This window comes from Nomia melanderi, chromosome 2 (assembly GCF_051020985.1).
Source record: "Nomia melanderi isolate GNS246 chromosome 2, iyNomMela1, whole genome shotgun sequence".
Classification (NCBI taxonomy): domain Eukaryota; kingdom Metazoa; phylum Arthropoda; class Insecta; order Hymenoptera; family Halictidae; genus Nomia; species Nomia melanderi.
In genome coordinates, this window is record NC_135000.1 from 8,621,527 (window position 1) to 8,634,549 (window position 13,023).

Below are 13,023 nucleotides of genomic sequence, written 5' to 3' on the forward strand. Positions count from 1 at the left end.
AATAACAGTTACTCATTAATAATAAAATATTCTCAGCTAAATGATCCAAATTTTCTCAGAAATCTCTAAAATAACAATTGCTCTTTAATAATAAAATATTCTTAGCTAAATGATCCAAATTTTCTCAGAAATCTCTAAAATAACAATTGTTCTTTAATAATAAAATATTCCCAGCAAAATGATGGAAAGTTCCCAGAGACCGAAACATCGATGCATTCCAACCTCAGTAATTAACGTTAAAGGAACCACGGAATAATTCCCGAAAGCCGAAGTGTCATCTTATCTAAGCGACTGCTCCGAATTGCGGCGAACGAAAAAGAAAGAAAGAGGGAGGACACCGGGAAAAAGGCGAAAAAGAAACGGACACATGACACGTAAAAAAGCGGCGCTTATGGCGGAAGCGGGAGAACCGGAAGTGACGCGTCGCACGGCGTGCCAGCGGAACTTGTTTTCCTGCTTATGGATGTCAGACCCTCCCCCTCTTTTAAAAAGCTCTTTCATCCCGAATCGTTCGTTCGCCGGCACGCCGAGCGACGCAGTGGCAGCGGCTCTGCCACCGAATTTATTAAAACACTTATTCAAGAAAAAACGAAGAGAACAGTGACAAGATTTCTGTACATGTATCAATTCCAACCGATTTTTTAGGAAATAGAACTAATCCAATCGTTCGTACGCGTTTGAATTCAATTTAAAAATATTGGCACTCTCTGATTAATTAGAATAATGTGTTTAAAACTAGTTGAATTTGATTATGCAATAATAATTCATTGACTTTGTAAAGAAAATAGGTTATAGGTAGGTTTAGGTAGAAATGAAGTTATTCTATTCTTGAGAGAAAATATTGTAGATTGTAAAGGCGCGTATCGATAAGAATTATAGTAATTTAGTCTATTAAAGTGATTAATAATTTAGTTTCTTTGATTTCTTACTGTCAGGCTACTGTGATTGTTATGGCATAATTCTTATGCATTTATGGGAAATTTGAGGATGCATGAATTAAGTTAAATGTACGAGGAACTGTGAAATATTTAGGTTTATAGAATTTATTAGGAAGTCTTTTCTCCATCGTGATTTTGTTATTCTATTTATGTAAAAATTGGAATTTGTCAGTCTAATAATAATGTAGGAAGTTAGTTAGAAGAATTTAGGTTGGAGAATGATGTAGCAGTGGTAAGCTCTCTATCAGTCTATCAGTCATATTCTATCAAAATCCCATTCGCTTCCGGCAACAGTTTTCGCATGCCACTTACGGCGACTCGGCTAATAAATTAATTCCAATTGATCGATGATCTCTCCCCCTTGCATTCAAGGAAACGTCGTGAAGCAGCGAATGAAATCGAGGACGAATTCGTAAGGATCCAGCGGAATTGGTTGCAGCCCCTTCAACCCTTAACTACCCTGTTAAATTTTAACGCAACTACTGCACTCAGAAAATTAGGTTCCAGTTTTCTTTCATAATTACCGACGTCTTGAAAATATTAAATATTCGAAGTAATTTCCAAAATATGTAGCTTCACTTAAATAATATATAATTTTTTGAAATATTAACCATTCTTTGGAAGTGAATTATATATTGAATTATTGAATATTGGAGAAGAAAATTGTGTACTGATGTTTTGAATGATGTTACGAATACAATAGAATTATATATACGATAATATAATATTATATATGTAATGTGTAATGAAATAGAATTATATACACAATTGCACGATAGTATGGTAGATGTATTTTATAATAAAGTATTTTAGAATAAAATAGAGTTATATTACAAAATTCCATGTAACCGGTACAATTCAGAATCGCATTATGCAACACGAAGTTTAATCGTCGCCAACCCTCGGATTTCACAGTGGCCGGCGAATATTCCGCGCAACGTGGGCTCCGAGTTAAAAGAGAAAACGATCGTGTGCGTTTCCCGCGGCATAAATGGGATGAAAATACTCGTGGAAGACGCAAGCGAAAGGAATGACGTCACCGGTAACACCAATAAACAGGACCCAGATTTCCCTCGAATAATCTCGGTCTGAATGCCGACCAGAAAACCAGAGATTCTTTATCTGCGAGACTTTAATCAGCCGCGACCGAGGATTTCGAAAACGAAAATGGCGGCGGCGCCCGGCGACGCCGTTCGGACGCCGCTTGATACGAAAGGCCGATTAAAATCGAACAACTTTTGATAGGATCCACGTAAAACGATGAATCTTTGTTTAAATTAAAGCTGAGATATCGCGGAACAAGGAAACAACGCGCAAAATCAAGAATTAATTCCAATCACTGTGTTTTTTTCAATTAAGGATGAAAAGTCGTAGAATTAGAGCGTAAAATTTGGACCTTAGATTCTTTAAATTACTTCGATAAACAAAGATGTTCGTGGAAAATGATTGAAAGAATAGAATCTTGCAGCTTTCTCCTCGCGTAATCTACCTCCATTCGATCGATTAATTCATTCGAACAACAATGCGAGCGATTTATCGTGCGAATGCATGAACTCTGTGGCTCAGCGATTTCGCGCAGCGAATGTTTGTAGATTCGTAATTTGTTGGTGATAAAGTTTGGTACGGTGGTTTCTTTTACGAGGAGTTACGTGGAACTGAGTAAATTCGTATGGTATCTCGTTTTTTGGGAAAGAAATCTGGTAGTATCAAGTATTCGATGCAACGGTGAGAATATTCAGAAATTTCCATCAGTACTGATCCACCGGAAATATTAATCCCTATGATTTACATTTTATGAAAAAATCCCGACGCTCACTATATCCACGTTCACTGCAAATGACAGAAATTACCAATAGATAATTGATATTCAATTTACATTCCGACAAAATAAAAAAAAACTCAGATTTATCATATTCAGTTTAGAATTTTCGTCGTGAGTCTGACGAAAGGTCAAGAAATTCCAACACTTAGATCGAAATTCTCTTCTTATTAAGGATTTCTATCACCCCCAAACTAATTACGCGTTATCCTTTCGATATTCCCGATTTCTACGTCATTCCCCGGAGCGACGAGCGAAAAGTGATAGAAAGATCCGTCGGAATTCCCGGGGAACGTCCGTGCGAGGGTAATGTGATCGGAGCGTGCAAAGGCACGTCGTACGGTGACAATTACATCGTAATTAAGATCCGCTCCGTTAATTTCGAGTCACGATCGCCGCATTACTCGAGCGAGTCATTAAAAAACAAACGGTAACCCGAGCGGAAACTGTATTTACGGGGAAAGCGGATCAATTAATGGGCCACTTCAATTCCAGCACTCTCGAACGCGATTTCTTTTTCCCTTTTCTCGCTTTTTCCGCGCGCGATCTACCTCGAACAATCCCGACCTTCCGCGTAATTTTATTTCCGTCGCCTAGCCTTTGAACCCGGCAAGTTCGCCGTGGTGAACGCGTTTTTTTCGCGAGCAGGGAGCTTCTAAGAATACGATGGAACATTTTTAACCCTTATTACTCCGGTCAGTTTTATGATCTACCCAGATTCGTCGGTTTTCGTGCTCGTTAAATCTTGTTTAATTATAATTCGTCGGGAGGATCGATGGATTCGATGCTAGGTGGACTGTTGCTCGATAAAAATGCGGATCCGGGCTCAGGAGACATAATCCGGAGTGTTTTCTGCTGGGAATCAACCCCTTGGCTAATTTAATGTTCAATTTAGATTTTGGACAAATAAATAACACTTAGATTTGAATTTGGTTTGAAATAGTTGCTACGAGTCTGGAAAAATTGAAGATTAAAGGGTTCGAAAATTTTCATCGATTTTGATTCACTGGAAATATTAACCCCTAGGATTTAATTGTTTATTATGATCGATACAATTAGTTTTCCATGAATAATTGATTGACAAAAGAGAAAAATTCCGGGCATATTCTGTTTTCTCTAAAGTATAATAATTATTTAATTTGAATTTGAGAGAGTTAAGTTATAGTTATGTTCGTCAAATTTTATTTAAAGTCTTCATCCGAGCCTGACACGTCGTTATAAGGCAAAGGGTTCAACATTCGAGCGAAACATACGTTCCCGTCCGACAAATTCACGTTTCGAAATGAACTTTTCGATTTAATCTCTACTTTATCTCCGCTTGATCCGCTGGCGATTCTATTTGATCCGGCGCATTAACGTTGCACAGGTGTGCCGATGGAGAATCTGTTGTGTGTTTCTCGCGCGGTTCACTTCGGAATTTTCTATGAAATGAAAGCAAGATTCGCGGATGATCCAAGGGAAAATTAAGTTTCAAAAAGAAAATTAATTTAATAGAACACTGAGAGTGTAGAGTTGAAGACGTGAATATTATTTATGGAAAATAATTGGTATATTAATTACCGTGGCATTTACGCAATCGATTCCACAAACGGATGGAAAATTATGCAAAGGAAGAAATTAAATATTTTCAACCACAAAAAGTATGTTATGTAAGTGGAACGCGAGGCTTGATGAGTTAGATTGATCGCAATATAAACAACGAATATAAAACCATTAAGCAGGCAAGTGTTTATTACGCAATCATCGACCGGCCATTCGTTTTTATACAGGTAGCATAGTTTTGTTCTCCAGTCGGTATCAAGTTAACGTCGAATTGTAACGATTCATTAATAAATCCCAAATCAAGCATAAATTACGAAGAGATTTTCTGTTTTTTTAACTGGAAGTTAATTATTAAGAAGGAAATGATTTTCTAGAATCGTTTAAACATTTCCAAACAATCTCAAGCATTTATAAACGGCGTCAAACTGCAATCATTCCGTCTCCCACGTTTAATTAATCTATGCAATTAAATATTCATAGCAGTTCATAGATTATCTACCAATAGTTATCGAACAGAAAAATTACTAATCGATTAACACTAGAACTACCGCAACAGTCAAAATGACTGGTTTCGATTGTTTTGTTTCACAATTATTGATATCTTAACCCTTTGAACTCTGTAGGCTCCAATATTGCACCAGTTCTAACATTAAATATTTCAATGAATTTTAAGAAAACTACCTTAAGATTATTAGATCTTCCAAATATACAAAGTTAGTACTGAGAAGGGAATCAAAGATCTAAGAAATGTTACAACATTGTTAATTTTCAGTAGGACTACTATCAAAATTGGTAGAAGTTGCTGACATATCACAAAACTATGTGGAATGCTAAGGGTTAGAAGCATTGAATATTCGAAATGATCGAAAATAAATATCTTTCACTTGAATACTATAATGAATCTGAAGAAACCGAAAATAATCTATCGTTACAATTTTTATAGGGATTACATATCAGTCGCATTAACACTAGGTTTACAAGCATTTACCATACAATTTGTTCTATCGGTTTTGAATAGATTTACGTTCGTTGATTTCGATCTTGGAAATGAATAGTTTAAAAATAGAACATTAGGCTATATGTTCGTGTAATTACATCAATTAAAATTCGATGTGAATATTTATTAAATACTTTTTATAGAATTCAATATGTGTCAAATTGACGCGTTCCGTAAACTTAGCGTTAAATCCTCGGTAGTTCTAGCGTTGAAGGCAAAAGCAACCCCCGAACCGGACTCACCGAGCAGCAACAGCTTAATGTCCTTCGCGGCCTGCTTCTCGTCCTCCTTTAAGTTCTTCTCGATCTGCTTGCTGCGGGCCAGGGCGGCCCGCTCTTCCGCTGACATGGCACAGCCCATCTTGCCACAGGTTGCCCTTACAAACGCCACCACCAACCTCTAAATCCTCCCTTCCTCCGCGACGAAAGGCCTGAACCGACTATATGTGCGCGTGTACACTCCTGTGCGTGTCTCCCTTATTTTTCGATCTTCTTCCTGGTCTCCTCTTGCTCGGCTCGCTCGTTTTCCTCCTAAACCTCGCCACTAGAGCCGCCTCGCAGGATCCTCCTTGAGGTAATCACCACCACCGCGCACAACAAACCACCACCTTCTTCCTCGCGCCTCCAAACACTTCCCCTCCGCCGCCGCCGCCTCCTCGGTTCTGCGTCACCTCTGGCCGCCACCCTCGGACACCGATCCCTCGGCCCGTGTCTTGCTCGCCTCCGTCGCCTTTCGGGTTACCGCGAAACCAGCGTGCCGCTCGTCCGCCAACCCTCCTCCTTAGACTGGCTACCTCCGCTTGCCCACCGTGTGCCTGGAGACATGTTCACGCGTGATAAGAAAAACTGTGGTCCCTGCTTGCCTGGGGATCGGCTAACGCAGTGTCTCCCGATTTGGTTTTTAACCCCTTGCCGTACAATGACGAGTGAGACTCGTGATGAAGATTTCTAGACTAATTTAACCACTTGCGCTGGAAAGACGTGCCACGCACGTCGAGACGTTTCTATCCGAAAATTTTCAATGTTGTCTTTCACACACTGATAATCTTGTTGCATCACGCCTATTAGATTACTTCGAAACGTATCGCTCTATATAGAATGATTAACAAACAAAATGAATGTACATATCAGCGTAAAATAGATAAAAACAAAATTCATCGCAGGAGACTTTGCCAAATTTTTGAATTCAATTCTAGCGCAAGTGGTTAACAACAATCGATGTTATTCGTTACCCACGGATCAAAGCAAACTATTTTGCTATTATTGTATTATTTTCAAATGAAATTTCCACCTGAAGTAGAATAGACAATTTTGTTGCATTTCTTCCGAATTGTCGATTGTAAAATGGTACATGAGATTAATGGCGAAAGCAAATAGTACGGCAAGGGGTTGACCACCTATGGTACACGCCAATTTTTGTAAGAAAATATTTTTAATGGATACATGGTCAGTGATATGCGTTACAAAGCAGTGAACACGTAAAGGAACAATATCAAATTATAAAAGAATCATCAAATACCTGAATATAACTTACTATTTTACTTAAAAAATCAATAACCGAAGTTTCTGTGGCACGGAACGTGTTAAGGGGGGCAATTTGAAATTTGAAATGTCACTTCGTATATTTTACAATATTTACGCGTGTAAACAAAATGGCAGGAATATTATAATAAATAATATGAAAATATTATAATGTAATGTTACCAGGGCAACTAGGTGTTACTTTGAATATTGAATTAACTATGTCATATAAACAATAACGTTTCCCGTATTCACTGGAGAAAATATCACAACGCATCATTGGCTTCAACCATTCAGCTTGGAACGCCTCTCACGGGTGATTGCAAGCTCAAGCGAAAAGTTTAAAACAGTCTTCCCTTCGACATTTAGTTAAATATAAATACAACGTTATTACCGTACTACTATAATTACAAACTCAGAATACATTTGGTGACAAAGTTGATCATAGAAGACGCTAGAAGTCGCTAGAGAATGGAACATAGAACGAAGAACGGAATTTTGTTAACCAGTTCACTGTGTTTGACGAGTATACACGTCATCGTAAAGCTTGACATGGTACTAATTCTTTATTTTTTCACATAAACATGTAATTCTTTGTTTCGCTCTGATCTTTCATTAAAATATACTCTACGAGCATTCGTCCTTCGACGAGTACACGCTCCAATTTTCGATTTTATTGCGCAGAATGAGAGGTCTTTCCAACTAAATTCCACAGTTAACTACAATGTTATTATTATAAATTATACGTTATTACCGTACTACAATAATTACAAACTCAGAATACATTTGGTGACAAAGTTGATCATAAAAGACGCTAGAAATCACTAGAAAATGGAACATGGAACGAATGGAATTTTGTTAAATATAAATTCAACATTATTACCGTACTACTATAATTCCAACTCTGAATACATTTGGTGACAAAGTGAATCACGGAAGACGCCAGAAGTCACTAGAAAAGGGAACAGCGGCGCGATATAGTCGAGCCTACTTCGACTGTGTCAGCGTATTGATTCAAAGTAATGACACCTAGTGCCACGATAGTAAATGTCGCGATTTACCAGGACAACGATCGTCACGTGTAAACGTACCTTAAGCGTCGTTCCAGCTAGCTGCACCGCCGCGCTCCCCGCTCGTCGAGCACGCTGTGGGAGCCCGCCACCCTGGGGACGGGGTTGGAAATCCTCTAGGCACTAGCTCTGAAACAGAAATCAGTGTTTCGTTAGACCCTCTCACCTTTTTTCTTATTTCTCTGTCTATTTCCTTCGACCGGGCACCTCGGTGAACCGCGAGTGGGGATGATTTTGAACCCCTTGCCTTGGGACTTCTTAATATAGCTCGTTAGTGTCAACCACAACACTTGGCTTCGTGATTTCGAAATGATCCTTTATTTCTAACTCCCTTTTCTATGATTCCTTTTGTAAATATAATTAATAATTTTATCGTTCACACCAAACCTACAGAATTAAACTGAGTTTTTAAAATTCCTCTATAGAAGCTTCAAGAGTATCTAGTGACTTCAATTGATTTACAGTTTGTGTATGGCTAAATCATTTCTTTAATAATTTCTTACAGAAACGTGTTATCTTTTTGATAATTGCAGATTGAAAGAATCATTTGTTAATCATTTTCTGGAAAAAGAGATTACTCTACATTTGCTCTAAAACTGAATAATTACAAAGTAAAACAGAGTAGTTATGCTTATTAAATTCTCTTTGAAATTTATTTTTAGCCGAACCAGTACGACTGCTCCATTTCTAATAAATAACGAGCGATTCGATCATTCCAAGGAAAGAAATCCTAAGGCAAATGGTTGATGATACCGAACAGTTTCAATTGCATTTCCATTTCAGAATTGAAATTCGTTGCACGAGAAATCGAAAATTTCAAAGGACTCTTATCCGCGATACTGTTCCTCGAAACGAGCGTCGAATACGAACGTTTACGCACGCAGATAAGTTGCCTAGTTGCGGGGCTTAGTCGTTCCCAGGGTTAATCGTCGCGGTGAAAACCTTATCGAGCGTGTAAACGAACTCTGAATTGATAATACGCCGTTCGCAATTAGCGGCGACGCCTTTGTTCGCGCGGTTCGATACTCTTCGATCCAGGGAACCACCGTTTTTCGAGATAATTGTCGCTCGATTTCGGACGGAAACGGCGAAGGGTTCGATGACCTCGTTACTGCCTCGAAATTCACCGGAAAACGATTAACGTCAATAAGAAAAGTCAGTCGCTTCACCAACAAAAATCTCTTACCACTAAGATACGAATTCTAGGAATACATCAGTTATTTTCCTCTAAATCTAAATTCAACCATTCTATAAATAACGCTAATTAATCATAATTATTGATTATACGCGCTTCTTTGTAAACTTTATATCCGGAGAGCTGCGCATCAACGTGAAAAATATTTACGATTCCTCAAACTTCTCATTCTCGAAATATAAATCGTTCGGAAACTCGTAAACACTGGATCGTACGGAGCACGAAGACGCAGCCGGTCGGCAACGCAAAGGTTAAGCGTCGGGAAATTCGGGGAAACGAGCCTCCGAGAGGAAAAACGATTTTCCTTAGCGGATTCGTCCATTGTGGGGAAGAAGGGGAAAAAGGAAAGGAAAAACAGTGGCAGGTTCGACGTTTAAAAGTCGCCCTCGGGCCGGAGGCCTAGTTCCTTTTTCCCGTTGGCCCGGCCGAAAGGCAGCGCTTTCGCGCGAGAGATTGTCAGCGTTCCCTTTGAAACGCTCGAAAGAAAATATGCCCGGGAGCGACGACATCTCGAAAGACACCAAGTGATTTATTATTGATACGTGCTACCTCGAACAGCAGCGCACGGCTCTTTTTATCTCGTTAACGTCGCGCGACGATACGGAGCAGGAAAGTGATTTCGTCCCTGTCGGAGAGAATCGTGTAATTTCTTCTGCGATGAGGGAAAGGATTTTTGTCTGTTGAAGAAAGATATATATAAATTTGTCTGCAGTTGGAGTAATGAATTTTTTGTAGTTAATTAAATGAGAGTCGAGGTGAGATGTTCGAAAAAAGTTAGGACTATATTTATAGTCGCGACGGATTCATTTTCTTCTATAATTGACTTTGACCAAAATCCTCGTAGCGACAATAAATTTCTTAACAATATCCCGATTTAAACCCTATGCGAGAACAGACCTCGTTGTTAATTCACCGGCCGCCATACTGGACGTGTCTGACCTTTTCATATTAAATTGATCGATATTCGTGGCTACGTATCGAATCCTTCGGTAACGTATTCAGCAGAATGATAATTATAAACGAAGAAAAGGAGCTCTAACCGATGTGAAATCGGAATCGATTTTTTCGACCGATTCTGATGGTTGTAAGATGAATTTAGGTAGCGATAATTATGAAATAATGCCGGAGTGTTAATTCGGAATATAATATTCAGGTTTCATCGGTTAATTGAGGCGCACGAAGATTAATCGATACTGTAGTCGGTAGTTCAGGAAGTGTATTAAAGTTACCGGCGTTCAAACTGTCAAAGAAAGCGTTCCCAACTTGAGCGCTGCCGATACAAGCAAACTATTTTCAAACTTCCGGCGAGTCTTTCAAGATATACACGATGAAAATAATTCAGGCCGTTTGGCACGTAAGACGAGCACTGGCGAGCGGCAAGAATTATTCTCACTCTCATTGTTCGAATCCCTGAGAAATGAAATGTTAATTAATTGCAAAAGTGAATCCTATGCCGTAAACAATCGACGACATTTGTCGTTTGAAAATGTCGCAGAAAACAGGATGCTGTCGGTGCTAAATATAAACGTTGAGAAGTTCGAAAATATAAGTTGATAAATTATAAAGGTAATCGAAGACGAGCCACCCTTAATTATAAATGGACGTAGTTAAGCGAAAATGGCTGGTTGACTCATCAACCCCTGTTAATAGGTTAACCCCTAGCCTTGTTTAAAACTAATGTCGATACCACGTTCGCAATGGACAATACGAATAATTATGGACTCCAGACGGTCTGGTTACCAGGCAAACGACTTCTCGTGGTGATTAATTATAAAAGCGGATTAATATCGCCTAGTATAACTTCAACTCGCTTCCGATCAGAATTTCTCGAGAGTCTCCAAAAAGGTGACTATAATTCAGGAAATGTAAAAAAAGATAATTAACAGTTCTAACAATTCGCCGCCCAGTTCGCTGCAACCCTACCATCGTTACTCAGTGATCACCCTCCTGGAAACACTGAAAAGAGACTGAACACCACGAAAACGACTAAAAACGTCAAAAAATAATCCTCTAAAATAGAAGACTCCCCAAAACGAAGAAAGGAGCAGAAAAATGAAAATGGCCAGGGTACGCAACGTTCGGCGATCGGTCGCAATCGGACGCACTCGACACGCTTAACCGCAGTCCCCGAAAAGCAAGGTGTCGAAAGGGGCAGCCATAAAAATGAAAGGGAACAAAGGGGGAAAAAGGGAATAACGAAAGAGCGGTGATCGCGAGGCAACAGCGAATACAGGAGAGCGAAGAAGGCAAGTTAACTCATCATCCCCCAGTTAACAGGTTAACCCCTTGCCTCGGCGTTTCCTCGCGTCTGCGTGTCACAGAGTCACTTTTACCAGTCCCATGAGCCGCACGTCTCACTCCCACGAACACTGAACGATACTTACGAGCAGCGAGCCGAGCCTAGTCGAGCCGATACGAATGGAACTGAAATCGGGGCATCAATGCCCGATGCCACGATCATCACTGAACTTGATACCCTATCACCGGCGCAGCGAGAGGCAAGGGGTCGGCGAACGGTCACAGCTCAACACGCCGACAGGGGAACCGAAAATGAGCCGCAAATCGACAGGACGAAACCGACGGGACAACGGGAGACACCGTTTAACAAGCCGAAAGGGCGTAAAGTCTGAAACTCACTGGCGTAGCCACCCCGTGTCGTCCGCAAGGTGCCAGGGTAGCACTTGGTGTCGCCGGTCGCGCACATAGACGGCTCTCCCCCTTGTCGTCTAACTCCGCGGACACCCTTTCTTTTTCTACGCACCTCTCCGGATCGTGTGTCGGCACACTGGTATCTCACTGGGCACGGGCGCGTGTATCTATGTACGCGCGGGCCGTGTCACGTCCTCGAATCGATACGACCGGCGCGGGCCGAGCCGGGGCGAGCAGCAGCAGCAGCAGCAGCAGCAGCAGCAGCAGCAACAGCAGTAGCAGCTAGCGGTAGTGTAGTAGCACTACAGCGAACCACCGAGAGAAACTGGGCCCCCGGGTTCCGTGATCGAATCTCGGAAACGGGCAAGCGTCCGACCCGAAGCCGCTGAAGCACCGCGTAACACTGGGGTCCGGAGATCTCGTGCCGGGTAGCCGAACGGACCCGACCGATCGGCCTCGCCGCGACTCGACGTACCCGTATCAAAATATCGAAGGTAACACCCGCGGCGGAATCGATGGATCCTCGCTTACTCCGCTGGGAATTACGGCACTTGCAACAACGTTCACGTTTCTTTCTTTACGCGTATATATATGTATAAACGTGTACGCATATAGATGTATGCGCGGGTATATAATATATTACATGTATGCACGTATATACACGTATATACCGTGTCCCTTCTCACTCTCTCTCTCTCTTTCTCTCTCTCTCTCTCTCTCTCTCTCTCTCTCTCTCTCTCTCTCTCTCTCTCTCTCTGTCTTTTCCAGCGACGACGAACGCGAGACCCCTTTCTCTCTTTTTTTTTGCCTTGTTCCTATGCCCCTTTTCCTGTACCGCCCCGACGCCGAGACTTGCTCCGAGACACCGGGGGAAACCGCGTACAAAAAGGTCGTGGCACCGAGAGAAAAGAGAGAGGAATCGGAGCGAACGAGGCAACCCGAAGCGTTTCGAGGAGCTGGACGCGTCCCTGGTGAGCTCCGGTGCACGACTGAGGCGCCCTCTCGCCCCGCCCCAGAGGCGCAGCGGCGCTCACGGCCGCGAGGTTCGACGGGACGTCGATCGATCCGCCGACTGGCCCCACCACCGGACCCTCCGGGATAGTGACGAGCGATCCCGAGGAGCGCACGCGCGGGGATTCCTCCTGCGACGCACCGCTCGAGAGTTCGACGAGTTGAGAAACGTCCTGAAAGATCGAGACCGGTGTCTTCTCGGGGATTCCGGTTGCTTTCGAATTTCGCGCCGGTGGGTGGGCAGCCTGTGTCGCCGTTGAGATCCACTGGACACCATGGGGA

The 13,023-nt window shown here is 41.7% G+C and overlaps 1 protein-coding gene across 6 annotated transcripts in view; it reads right to left on the bottom strand.

Annotated features, from left to right (window-relative positions):
• The window catches only part of Galphao (G protein alpha o subunit), a 35,730-nt gene extending 22,911 nt beyond the window's left edge, over positions 1–12,819 (bottom strand). For 2 of the 6 annotated variants that reach the window (XR_004234673.2, XM_031972980.2), the window contains exons 1-3: positions 11,719–12,819; positions 7,908–8,015; positions 5,539–6,110 (exon numbers count right to left, since the gene is read on the bottom strand). Coding sequence is in view for 5 of the 6 variants with exons in the window: in XM_031972980.2 (XP_031828840.1) it covers positions 5,539–5,656 (118 nt within the window). In the remaining variant the exon portion in view is untranslated. The other 4 variants (XM_031972993.2, XM_031973000.2, XM_076364353.1 and 1 more) reach the window with 4 other exon arrangements.
• Positions 12,820–13,023: the final 204 nt, after the last annotated feature.